We start from the raw sequence: 14,030 nt of genomic DNA, 5'->3' as shown, positions 1-14,030 counted from the left end.
CACTTGGGGGTTCAAAGTGCTCACCACACATCTAGATAAGTTCCTTTCAGGGTCTAGTTTCCAAAATGGGGTCACTTGTGGGGGGTTTCTACTGTTTAGGCACATCAGGGGCTCTGCAAACGCAACGTGACGCCCGCAGAGCATTCCATCAAAGTCTGCATTTCAAAACGTCACTACTTCAATTCCAAGCCCCGGCATGTGCCCAAACAGTAGTTTACCCCCACATATGGGGTATCACCGTACTCAGGAGAAACTGGACAACAAATATTGGGGTCAAATTTCTCCTGTTACCCTTGGGAAAATTAAAAAATTCTGGGCTAAATAATTATTTTTGAGGAAAGAAAACGTATTTATTATTTTCACGGCTCTGCATTATAAACTTCTATGAAGCACTTGGGGGTTCAAAGTGCTCACCACACATCTAGATAAGTTCCTTTGGGGGTCTAGTTTCCAAAATGGGGTCACTTGTGGGGGGTTTCTACTGTTAAGCCACATCAGGGGCTCTGCAAACGCAACGTGACGCCCACAGAGCATTCCATCAAAGTCTGCATTTCAAAACGTCACTACTTCACTTCCGAGCCCCGGCATGTGCCCAAACAGTGATTTACCCCCACATATGGGGTATCAGCGTACTCAGGAGAAACTGGACAACAACTTTTGGGGTCAAATTTCTCCTGTTACCCTTGGGAAAATAAAAAATTGCAGGCTAAAAGATCATTTTTGAGAAAATAATTTTTTTTTTTATTTTCATGGCTCTGCGTTATAAACTTCTGTGAAGCACTTGGGGGTTCAAAGTCCTCACCACACATCTAGATTAGTTCCTTTGGGGGTCTAGTTTCTAAAATGGTGTCATTTCTGGGGGATCTCCAATGTTTAGGCACACAGGGGCTCTCCAAACGTGACATGGTGTCCGCTAATGATTGGAGCTAATTTTCCATTTAAAAAGCCAAATGGCGTGCCATCCCTTCCGAGCCCTGCCGTGCGCCCAAACAGTGGTTTACCCCCACATATGGGGTATCAGCGTACTCAGGACAAACTGGACAACAATATTTGGGGTCCAATTTCTCCTATTATCCTTGGCAAAATAGGAAATTCCAGGCTAAAAAATCATTTTTGAGGAAAGAAAAATTATTTTTTATTTTCATGGCTCTGCGTTATAAACTTCTGTGAAGCACCTGGGGGTTTAAAGTGCTCAATATGCATCTAGATAAGTTCCTTGGGGGGTCTAGTTTCCAAAATGGGGTCACTTGTGCGGGAGCTCCAATGTTTAGGCACACAGGGGCTCTCCAAACGCGACATGGTGTCCGCTAACAATTGGAGCTAATTTTCCATTCAAAAAGTCAAATGGCGCGCCTTCTCTTCCGAGCCCTGCCGAGTGCCCAAACAGTGGTTTACCCCCACATATGAGGTATCGGCGTACTCGGGAGAAATTGCCCAACAAATTTTATGATCCATTTTATCCTACTGCCCATGTGAAAATGAAAAAACTGAGGCGAAAAGAATTTTTTTGTGAAAAAAAATTACTTTTTCATTTTTACAGATCAATTTGTGAAGCACCTGAGGGTTTAAAGTGCTCACTAGGCATCTAAATTAGTTCCTTGGGGGGTCTAGTTTCCAAAATGGGGTCACTTGTGGGGGAGCGCCAATGTTTAGGCACACAGGAGCTATCCAAACGCGACATGGTGTCCGCTAACGATGGAAATAATTTTTCATTCAAAAAGTCAAATGGCGCTCCTTCCCTTCCGAGCCTTACCATGTGCCCAAACAGTGGTTTACCTCCACATGTGAGGTATTGGTGTACTCAGGAGAAATTGCCCAACACATTTTAGGATCCATTTTATCCTGTTGCCCATGTGAAAATGAAAAAATTGAGGCTAAAAGAATTTTTTTGTGAAAAAAAAGTACTTTTTCTTTTTTACGGATCAATTTGTGAAGCACCTGGGGGTTCAAAGTGCTCACTATGCATCTAGATAAGTTCCTTGGGGCGTCTAGTTTCCAAAATGGGGTCACTTGTGGGGGAGCTCCAATTTTTAGGCACACGGGGGCTCTCCAAACGTGACATGGTGTCCGCTAAAGAGTGGAGCCAATTTTTGATTCAAAAAGTCAAATGGCGCTCCTTCCCTTCCAAGCCCTGCCGTGCGCCAAAACAGTGGTTTACCCCCACATATGAGGTATCAGCGTACTCAGGACAAATTGGACAACAACTTTCGTGGTTCAGTTTCTCCTTTTACCATTGGGAAAATAAAAAAATTGTTGCTAAAAGATAATTTTTGTGACTAAAAAGTTAAATGTTCATTTTTTCCTTCCATGTTGCTTCTGCTGCTGTGAAGCACCTGAAGGGTTAATAAACTTCTTGAATGTGGTTTTGAGTACCTTGAGGGGTGCAGTTTTTAGAATGGTGTCACTTTTGGGTATTTTCAGCCATATAGACCCCTCAAACTGACTTCAAATGTGAGGTGGTCCCTAAAAAAAATGGTTTTGTAAATTTCGTTGTAAAAATGACAAATCGCTGGTCGAATTTTAACCCTTATAACTTCCTAACAAAAAAAAATTTTGTTTCCAAAATTGTGCTGATGTAAAGTAAACATGTGGGAAATGTTATTTATTAACTATTTTGTGTCACATATCTCTCTGGTTTAACAGAATAAAAATTCAAAATGTGAAAATTGCGAAATTTTCAAAATTTTCGCCAAATTTCCGTGTTTATCACAAATAAATGCAGAATTTATTGACCTAAATTTACCACTAACATGAAGCCCAATATGTCACGAAAAAACAATCTCAGAACCGCTAGGATCCGTTGAAGCGTTCCTGAGTTATTACCTCATAAAGGGACACTGGTCAGAATTGCAAAAAACGGCAAGGTCTTTAAGGTCAAAATAGGCTGGGTCTTGAAGGGGTTAAGACCCGTAGTTTTTTACTTTCACAAGGGTAACAGGAAAAAAATGGACCACAAAATTTCTTGCGCAATTTCTTCTGAGTACACCGATACTCCATATGTGGGGGAAAGCCACTGTTTGAGTGCATGGCAGGGCTCAGAAGGGAGGGAGCACTGTTGGACTTTTTGAATGCAAAATTGGCTGAAATCAATGGAGGGCGCCATGTCGCATTTGGAGACCCCCTGATGTACCTAAACAGTGGAAACCCCCCAATTCTAACTCCAACCCTAACACAGTCCTACCCCTGACCCTAATCCCAACCATAACACTAATCCTAACTACAACCCTAACCCCAACTCCAACACCACCCTAACCCCAACCGTAACCCCAACACAACCATATCCCATACGCACAACCCTAACCCCAACGCAACCCTAACCCCAACACCACAACCGTAACCCCTACACTACAACCATAACCCCAACACCACAACCGTTACCCCTACACCATAACTGTAACCCCAACACCACAACAGTAACCCCAACCGTAACCCCAACACAACCCTAACCCTAGCACCAAACCTAACCATAGCCCAAACCCTAACCCTTGTCCCAAACCTAACCTTACCTCTAACCCTAGCCCTAACTCTGGCTCTATCCCTAACCCTAGCCCCAACCCTAACCCTAGCTCTAACCACAACACTAACACTAGCCCCAACTCTAGCCCTAGCCCCAACCCTAACCCTAGCTCTATCCCTAACCCTAGCCCCAACCCTAACCCTAGCTCTAACCACAACGCTAACACTAGCCCCAACTCTAGCCCTAGCCCCAACCCTAACTTTAGCTCTAACCTCAACTCTAACTCTAGCCCTAATGGAAACATTTAAAAAAATGTTTTAAAATGTTATTATTTTTACCTAACTAAGGTGGTTAAAAAAGGGAGTTTGATTTACTATTTTTTTTTTATTTTGATCACTGTGATAGGGTCTATCACAGTGATCAAAACCAATCAATAGGAAAAATCTATTGTTGTAGGGTGCTGGCTGGCAGATCTTGGCAGGCCATGTGCCTGCCATTTTCTTCCAGGAAGAAGATGCCAGGTGCTGAGCGACAGAGCCGGAGGGTCTGGGGATCATATCAGAGGAGAGAGAAATAAATGGAAGTCAGACTTTTTTTTTGCGGTCACCATTATTCTGTGAATAACGGCGATCGCAACGCTGGGGACAGTAAAAACTTACCTGAATCGTGTTGCCAAAACTCCGGAGATTTTCCGAAGCTGGGGGGCGCTATAACCTTATTTCTCATTGCCGTTAAAAAGGGGTGCTGAGGAATAAGTACCCTTAACTGCCACAGTTGAAAAGTATCAAATAAGGCATGCAACTTTGTTTTTTGCCACAAATCATTCATACATTTGTCTTAATCCATTTGCACCAAAAGGGAGATGCAACTTACCATATGTTATATATATATATATTTATGTTATGATAATACGCTACACTACATTTTTGCAGTAATTAAAAAGAGCAATTAATTAGATATCAAAATAATTTAAATGCATAACATTGAATGTCTACTAATGAGTACAGATTCTAAAATGAGAAATACTGTGTATCAAAGACAAAAGTTCAGAAGACAATTTTGTACTTATAAATTATTATGAAATATTAAATAAGACACACAAAAAGGATATTTCATAATAAAAATCTTAAATACCGTATATACTCGAGTATAAGCCGAGATTTTCAGCCCAAATTTTTGGGCTGAAAGTGCCCCTCTCGGCTTATACTCGAGTCAATGTGGGTGGCAGGGTCGGCGGGTGAGGGGGTGAGGGCGCTGAGGTATACTTACCTAGTCCCAGCGATCCTCGCGCTGTCCCTGCCGTCCCACGGGCTTCTGTGCTGCAGCTTCTTCCCCTCTTCAGCGGTCACGTGGGACCGCTCATTAGAGATATGAATAAGCGGCTCCACCTCCCATAGGGGCGGAGCCGCCTATTCATTCCTCTAATCAGCGGTGCCGGTGACCGCTGACAGGAAGAGCTGCGGCACCGAAGACCAGGCAGAGGGACAGCGCGAGGATCGCCAGGACTAGGTAAGTATAGCATATTCACCTGTCCTCGTTCCAGCCGCCGGGCGCCGCTCCATCTTCCCGGCCGGCGCCTCCATCTTCCCGGCGTCTGCACTCTGACTGTTCAGGCAGAGGGCGCGATGACGCATATAGTGTGCGCGGCGCCCTCTGCCTGATCAGTCAGAGCAGAGACGCCGGGAAGATGGAGGCGCCGGAACGAGACGCCGGGAGCTGCAATCAAGGGAGGTGAGTATGTGGTTTTTTTTTTTATTGCAGCAGCGGCGGCAGAGATTTCTATGGGGCACAATGAACGGTGCAGAGCACCGTATATGGCACAGCAATGGGGCACAATGAACGGTGCAGAGCACTGTATATGGCACAGCAATGGGGCACAATGAACGGTGCAGAGCACCGTATATGGCACAGCAATGGGGCACAATGAACGGTGCAGAGCACCGTATATGGCACAGCAATGGGGCACAATGAACGGTGCAGAGCACCGTATATGGCACAGCAATGGGGCACAATGAACGGTGCAGAGCACCGTATATGGCACAGCAATGGGGCACAATGAACGGTGCAGAGCACCGTATATGGCACAGCAATGGGGCACAATGAACGGTGCAGAGCACCGTATATGGCACAGCAATGGGGCACAATGAACGGTGCAGAGCACCGTATATGGCACAGCTATGGGGCACAATGAACGGTGCAGAGCACTATATGGGGCACAGCTATGGGGAAATAATGAACGGTGCAGAGCACTATATGGCACAGCTATGGGGAAATAATGATCTATTTTTATTTTTGAAATTCACCGGTAAATGCTGCATTTCCACCCTAGGCTTATACTCGAGTCAATAAGTTTTCCCAGTTTTTTGTGGCAAAATTAGGGGGGTCGGCTTATACTCGGGTCGGCTTATACTCGAGTATATACGGTACATTTGCTAATAGTAAAGCACAGTCCTATGGTAATTACAGAACATCAGCACAGATACCAGATATTCATGTGATCAGAGACTATATACATTTTTTTATTTTTCTCTACATAAATATTTATTTTTCCCAGTAAACTCTGTCACATTGTTAGCACTGCTCCACATAACAGGAGTTCTACAAATAGTAGTGACTCTAGGCAGTATTAATATGTAGCATTGCTTGCACCCAGCAGGTAGCCACGAGAACAAATACTCACAAGGATGCCTTTAGATATCTGCAAACAGCACAGTGTTATACAGGCAAAATATCAAGTGAAAGCAACCTTTGAATTAAGGATACAATTCTAGGTTTCCTCCTTTTTGCAGTAACTTATTCCCCTTCAGATTCGCTGTGCTTTACCTTATTTTGTTTTCTTCTAGCACAATCATTAGGAGTCGGGTGCAGAGTACTTGATCTACAGTTTTCAGAATTCTTGACATTTTCACTACACCTTTATTGGAGTTGCAGCAAACATACATTAGCAGACATATTATTTGCTGGACAACCCTCCCTTATCAAAAAAGGAGTATGTTAGTCGAAAGTTTCCTCCACTATATCTGGCTTTGAAATGACTTGTATCCTATATTTTCATCAGTTTCTTCTCCAGGCTCCATCTCTAATTTTAACTAGTAGGGAGACACTGCTATGATGTCTCCAATACAGTGAATACTGCAGTGATGTCAACCCAGGAGAGTTCTTGACAGGGTGATACATAAATAGGTCACTCCAAAAATGTCTTCTTTAGAGGATATGGCTTATATAAAAGACCTCTTAGTTCACACCCCAGACCAGACTACACTGTATACTTATCACACACCAGGCTCACACTTCATTCATCACAACCAGAGGCATCCATCACTTTACAACCAAAAAAGTAATTGCACACCCATACAAGTCACTTTACCACTCTCCTATTAGAGTGCAATACTCTAGATTAGGGATCCTTCGGGCTGCATGCGTGATGATTGCAGCCCGGTCCATCAGTCCAAGGGCCGCCGATGCCAGCGCTTCGCTCCAATAAACTGAAACCGCTATACCAATACCAGCCACCAGCCAATCAGAGGCAGCTGACTTCGGCGTCCTGGCACATCACTGCCATGCCATTTTCAGTGCCAGAGGGCCGTTGTGGAAGACTTGTTGATTACCCTCAGACAACGCTGCTGGTGCTCTTTTACAACAAGGATTACAGGGGAGGGTCACACACACCAGGGGCAACTCAGGGGAGGGGGAAATGTCCAACAACTGGGCCATTTTCATGAAACCATCACATCAGCAAGGGCTATCTGTGGGTGTAGCTATGACAAGGAGGGAGAAGTTGACCTAGATGTTGAAGGACTACTTAAGTGACCATAACAGCATCCTTCCTGATTCTCTGCCTTTTATCTATTGCTTGTCCAAGCTGCATACTTGGCCTGACCTCTCCTTGTATGCCTTGGAGGTGCTGACATGCCCTACTGCAAGTGTGTTGTCTGAGCAGATATTTCGTTCGGCTGGTGCTATCATCATGGATAGGCGCACAGGGCTGTCAATGGAAAATGCAGACAGGCCGACTCTTCTAAAATTGAATAAGGGCTGGATTGCTTGATTTCCTCTGACTTTGTAAGCCCTACGGATGACAGCAATGTAACGTAAATGCAGCCCAAATCTTTTTTTTGGAAGTTGTCTTAAAGTCCTACTCCTCCTGCTTCTGCAACAAGTACTTAGTGGTCATATATGTACACCCCACATGAGAAATGTTTTTACATTTTTGGAAACCCTTGTACATTGTGCAATGGTGAAACTTGTACTCCCTATCACTACCTATTCTAATAACTACAAAATGTATTGTGAGGTCCCCATCACGGGCTCTTTCAGTGTGTATGATATAGACCCCTTGGGTAATTTTTGGAAACCTTTGTACATTGTGCAACAGTAAAATTTCTACTCTCAATTTCTATATACAGTATTCTATTATAAATTTTTTTTATTGTGTTGCCCTTCTCATGGTCTCTTTAAACGAGTATATGGGAGCCTGATTTTGAATTCTGTGTCAGCTCTTGAACATTGTGGAACATCAATGCATTAATTATGCTCCACAAATCTTACCCACACATCCCTTTAGAAAGAGAAATTCGACATAATACCTCTGTTAGCATTCGCCATATACTGCTGACATATGCAGCCCCCATTAGGTGGGCAGAACGCCTGGGTACAAAGTTTGTGTCTGAGGGTGAAACCACTGGCCTTTCTCCTGTGCTATTTGCTATCCAGGAAGGAGGCTGTTGCCCACAACCTGCAGTTGCACAGACACAAAGTCAGCAATCACATCCAGTTTGTTGCCCCAGTGCAGCGTTCAGTTGTCCCTTGTCAACATATATGTCTCTTCCCAAATTTTTAGTGAGATAGGACATACTTATTCGTTAGCAATTTACATTGTCCGGTGCTGAACAAAGACAATTGCTGACTTTTCCAGGCTCCTAAATGAGACTTGTGTCTCTTTATTAACCTGTCGCTTCCCTTACATTTTCTAAAATTTGTTTAAAAAAAAATTGTGTTGGGGTATTGGCCAGTTTCTGTACATTTTAATCACGTCTAAGAGATTGGGTTAATACGCTCCACAGACCTATTCAGGCTGCAGTCTTACACATTTTGGAACATGGTCATTGCCACGCTAAGGCCTTTACCTGAGCTCTGTGGCACTGCCTGTCACCTGAGTCATACGCTTCACAGACCTCGACACTCTCTGGGACATATCCTGTAATTACTCCATTGTTGCTCAAAACCATGCAAAAGATACATTCTGCCTGGTTGGGTAGTTTCCAGAAGAAGTGCTTGGTGTTGTGCAGATTGGTCAATGGCACTCCTGGCTCTTTCCCTTGAGGAGGCTTCTTCCAAATTAAATGAGGCTTGTACATGTCCCTGACATGGGTTTCAGGCCTGACAGACTGACCACAATACAGGCCCTCAATTGCATACACTGTATTCAGAATTTAATTCTAATGCTTTTGGTGTCTGGTAGAATCCAATTTACCGACACTGAGTATACAGCGAACCCAACTCCTGTATTATATTCACCTTACAGCGGCTTCACCGCTATGACAGTGGCTCCATTGGAATCCGGTGGCCAAAATGAACTGTGGAGCTCACAAAACTCAGGGTTTACAGCACCTGTTGGCCCTCTGAAAATGTGAAGTGAGGGCCGCGTAATGACATGGCGGTGGACGTGGTGGTGGTGGTGGTGGTCAAAGGCCAAAATTGAAATGGGCATGTTTTAGCTGACATTGTAAAGTGATGAGGAATATGTATTCCACTACGTAGCTAACAATTTGGAAGGAGGACGGGACCTCTCAAATGTAGGAGTGAGAGCTCTCCCAAATGTAAGATACAGGGCCACCTGAGGGCCCTTCCCAAACTCAAGCTTCACGGCACCTGCTGATCCTCTGAAAATGTGAAGCGAGGGCCGCATAATGACACGGCGGTGGACGTGGTGCTGGTGGCGGGCGAAGGCCAAAATTCAAATGGGCATTTTTTAGGTGGCATTGTGAAGGAATGGGGAATATGTATTCCACTATCCAGCTAACAATTTGAAAGGAGGGAGGGACCTCCCAAATGTAGGAGTGAGAGCCCTCACAAATGTAAAAGGAAAAACTAAAGCCAAAAAGCTCCATGTGAACATATGCTAAAGGGGAGCTATAATTTTTATTTATTTATTATTATTTTGCATTATATACATGAAATTATGAAGGAATACATGCTTCTTAGCATTTTTCCCTTTAAAAAAAAGGTTTGGTTTGGTAGGTCTTCTTATAGATCTGTAAAACTGGCGCAATAGTCTGACATTATTCCCAGATACTATATGTCAGTCAGAAATGCATGCAGGCATCTTCTCCGTGCTGTTCCCATTTAGTTTTAGCTCTTTCCCATCCATTTCAGCTTTTTTCTCATACCCCCAGACCTGTTTGTTGGGTCCAGCAGAAAAATATTCGCTTTTCCCTTTGACTTGCATTGGATTAGTTATTCAGTAATTAGAAATTATTTGTGCCGATTTTCCCAAATCTGAATATTTCACTATTCGCTCATCACTAATCAATAGGCTTTGCACTCCTTTTTGTTGAGCAGCTTGTTTTGCTGCCTGGCTGATTGTAGTTTTAATTATATATATTAGATGTTACAGACCAGCCAACAGCTCGAACACAGCACCTTATATAAATCTTCCCCTCTGACTCAGTCCTTGCCATTAATAATTATAAATACTGACTTTAGCACAATACTCCTTATTCCTCATATCTGACTCCAATTACTACCTGTCTTCCTGATGGTCTGACTCCTTGGATTGCTCAATAGAGTCACTGATGCCAATACTGTCCATGGAAGCCATGACACACATATAGTGAAGAGGACATCCTGCTCCACTATCTCTCTGTATCACACCCTTAGATGAGGCAGCATGGAGCACATTATACAGCAAAGCTGTGCAGAGTAGCTGTGAATCCAGCACTGGAGTAAGATAAAATACTTAAGAGCTGTAGTTTTCTGCATCACAATGCTTCTCCCCTTCATCTTCCCTCTCTATAGATGTCTACAGACTGCAGGTAATCTGATCCTAGGTTTAAGCTTATACATGGGTGCTAGTTTGTAACATGCTGCAAATGCCAAAATCGAGTACATGACCAAAGGGATGTCTAGGCTGCTGTGCCTGAGGAGGTAGTAATAGGAACGTGTGAAGTCTGCTGGAGCCTTTACCGTCACAGATATGTAAAACTGAGTTTAGCATACCATTAACTCATTTTCCTTAGTTCATGACCAAACTAAAAGGATGTAGTAAACTGCAATAGACAAATGTTTCATCACTTATTTTTTATCCTTTTCCTTCTATTTATTCTGAAACTATCACGATATCATACATTAACGTAGTTGGTATACAGCCTACACATGAACACCCAAATCAGGGGTTGATCTTAGAGCCTTATTTTTTCTCTATTGGTCCAGGTTTTTTAAAGGGACACTGTCACCTGAATTTGGAGGGAACAATCTTCAGCCATAGGGGCGGGGTTTTTGGGTGTTTGATTCAGCCTTTCCTTACCCGCTGGCTGCATGCTGGCTGCAATATTGGATTGGCAGCACGGTGGCGCAGTGGTTAGCACTACAGCCTTGCAGCGCTGGGGTCCTGGGTTCTAATCCCACCCAGGACAACATCTGCAAAGAGTTTGTATGTTCTCCCCGTGTTTGCGTGGGTTTCCTCCTGGTACTCTGGTTTCCTCCCACATTCCAAAGACATACTGATAGGGATTCTAGATTGTGAGCCCAATCGGGGACAGTGATGATAATGTGTGCAAAACTGTAAAGCGCTGCGGAATATGTTAGCGCTATATAAAAATAAAGATTATTATTATTATTGAAGTTCATGCTGTGTCATCCGTAGTACATGCCTGCACAAAGCAATCTTGCCTTGCGCAGGCGTGTACTATGGAGGACAGAGAATGAACTTCAATCCAATATTGCAGCCAGCGGGTAAGGAAAGGGTGAATCAAAAACCCCAAAACCCCGCCTCCATGGCTGAAGATTGTTCCCTCCAAATTCAGGTGACAGTGTCCCTTTAAGTTATGGTTAGAAGTGACAATTCTAGAATTTATTAGAAGTCACTCAAATCTGGTATAATCTATGGGGCAGTTCACATGATTGATTTTTTTTTATATGCAGACTGAGCAGTGCAAAATGGAGAAGTCTGATATTGATTCGAGTGTCTAAGTGTATAAGTTAAGCATTGAATCTTTGTTTCATGGATGGCAATAGCTAAAGCCGGCTATACGCCTAAGATCTCTGTCAACTGACGCTTGGTCTTCTGCCAACTAGTCCTTCTGACTTCGCCATACACTTGCACACTCTGCTGGTTTCTGTGTCTCTCCTGGACACCTCTGATGACAGCTTGTTTCCGGTGAGAACCGAAGGATTGGGCATGTTGAAATCTAGGTGCTCAATCCTTCTGTCTCCAGACATCTGCAGTCAAGAGACAGGGAAGAGGTCCTCATACGTATTAGGTTGACCCTCCGCAATTAGAAAATTTGGCCAACATTAATCCAGTGTAAATGACCATCTTAAATCTGGAGATATCACTTCCGAGCAATACGGTTTGTCATCAGGGCACTGCACAGCTTCTATGTAACACAGTCTAGGACGTGAATCTGATTTGAGCTATAGTTTGGAGGTATTTTTCCCCCAAACTCCAACTTACCGTGATGTCTGAGTTTCCTGAGTCATGACTCTTAGAATAATGAAATAAGAACTGTGCAGAAAAGAAATTAAGATGCTATTTTACTTAACAAAAAGTTCATTGGATAAGGACATCTTCACAATTTTAGTGCAGTTTAGCAAAACTCACCCTTTTAGAGTCATCTTTTTCCTCTAATCCCTGCAAAATAGAAATAATAATTCAATCTAAAGACAATAATGGCCCATTTGTCATAAATATAAGTATAAATATAAATATACGTCTTAAATATATGGCCTAAATCAAACAGTATTTACCAGGTGAGTACAAAATCCCCAAATGTATACTAACAAACATTGTATTAATGTTGCGATAAGACATGGGGAAAAGTGTGTGTCTGCTTGATAATGACGGGCTTCCTACCCAAGACAGTACAAGTTCCTATGCCAGTATATAGGAAAATATGGAAAAGACCATCATATTGAAAGATATAGGAACAAATAAAAATGGAGGCATGAGCTGATGAACTGACACTGCAATGTGTGTTTTACCCTGCTTCTTCAGGGGCAGACACAAAAAGCGTTTCACCCAACTTCTTCATAGGTACTCACGCCCCCTAAAATAACAGAATGTAAAGCGCATCGAAGCAATGGGGCTTCATGTCAGTTCACTTCTGCATTCGTAAGCGTGCTTATACCATTTGACTAGTATTGTTATGGTGAATATTTTCCTGTGTGGTAGTATAGGAACTTGTCCTCTAACCAATTTAGGCTTATGCGTCACTGCTTTGTTTATTCATACACTTAAGGTAGGAAGCCATTCATTTATTCTTCACTCTTTATTCACTCTTATTCTTAATCTGTATGTTTTGCTTATTCTTAATCTGTTTGGTTACTGTCATTTCATTCATGTGCAATTATTTTAACATTTTAATATTAATAAAGCATTTGTATTTTTAAAGCATCTACGGTATGTACTTTGGTGTCTCTTTGTAGGGTCTGTACGAGCTGTAATTGCAGTGAGAGGCTGCAGTCGGCCACACAGTTCACATGCAGTGCCACTGAGCATAGGGTGTAGGAACAGCAATTTGTCTGATTCCTGACAATCTGTGTGCGATGCTATATAATGTTTGTGCCATATAATCAGCAGAAAATAAAATGAGTTCTTATAGGGTGGTCCTTACATCTCTCCAGATGAAAACATGTTTTGATGTCTCTCTCAACTATAGCTAAAGCGGGAGGTCCCCTTTATGTCAGGCGAATGGCCTAATAGGAAAATTGATCAATAATCATAAATCCCAAAACATAAAAGAAAAACTGTTATCAGTTTTTTATACCCCAAACTAAATGGAATGCATGTAAAACTGCTTTAATGAGGAGTAAATCCTTACCTTGCTTGTAGAAATCCATTATGCGGTTTTAGAGAAATCCAAAAATGAAATTACATGCAAGTGCAGTGAGCAGGGTGGGCCTGACCTTACAGCTGTCGTGCATTTTTCCATATTCCCTGCCTGCTCCTTGCCTCCTGTCTCCAACTGACAGGCAATAGAAATATGAGTGACCTCTCAGTCAGAAACAGGGGGCACGTAATGGCCAAATAATTAGGAGAAAAGGCAGGTGAGCTGTGAGTGCAGCGCCAGCCCACTGCACTTGTAACTCATTAACATCAAATTTCAACTATAGATTTCTCTAAGACAGCAAAACAGATTTCTACAAGCAAGATAAGCATAAAATTGCCGTTACATACATGTCATTAGTTTGGGGTATAAAATCCTGATAAGTGGTTCACTTTCAAGTGTACTGTCCCATAATAAATTTCCCCTGGGGGATACAGCAGAGTTTGATCTAAGAGGGTGGGTCACTGGATTTATAGATAACCTAAAAGAATTTGAAAGTTGTCCTAATGACTTTCAGGTTGTCACAA

General features: G+C 42.8%; 1 protein-coding gene across 4 annotated transcripts in view; it reads right to left on the bottom strand.

The window, feature by feature from the left end:
- The window catches only part of NMU (neuromedin U), a 128,528-nt gene that overhangs the window by 29,397 nt on the left and 85,101 nt on the right, over positions 1-14,030 (bottom strand). For 2 of the 4 annotated variants that reach the window (XM_069744454.1, XM_069744453.1), the window contains exons 5-6: positions 12,279-12,308; positions 12,132-12,206 (exon numbers count right to left, since the gene is read on the bottom strand). In XM_069744454.1, coding sequence (XP_069600555.1) covers positions 12,132-12,206; positions 12,279-12,308 — 105 coding nt within the window. The remainder of the gene's footprint in view (positions 1-12,131; positions 12,207-12,278; positions 12,309-14,030) is intronic. The other 2 variants (XM_069744455.1, XM_069744456.1) reach the window with 2 other exon arrangements.

The sequence above is a fragment of the Ranitomeya imitator genome, chromosome 1 (assembly GCF_032444005.1).
Source record: "Ranitomeya imitator isolate aRanImi1 chromosome 1, aRanImi1.pri, whole genome shotgun sequence".
Taxonomy (NCBI): Eukaryota; Metazoa; Chordata; class Amphibia; order Anura; family Dendrobatidae; genus Ranitomeya; species Ranitomeya imitator.
Note: the sequence above shows the minus strand (reverse complement) of the source record. Positions and strands in the feature narration are given on the sequence as shown.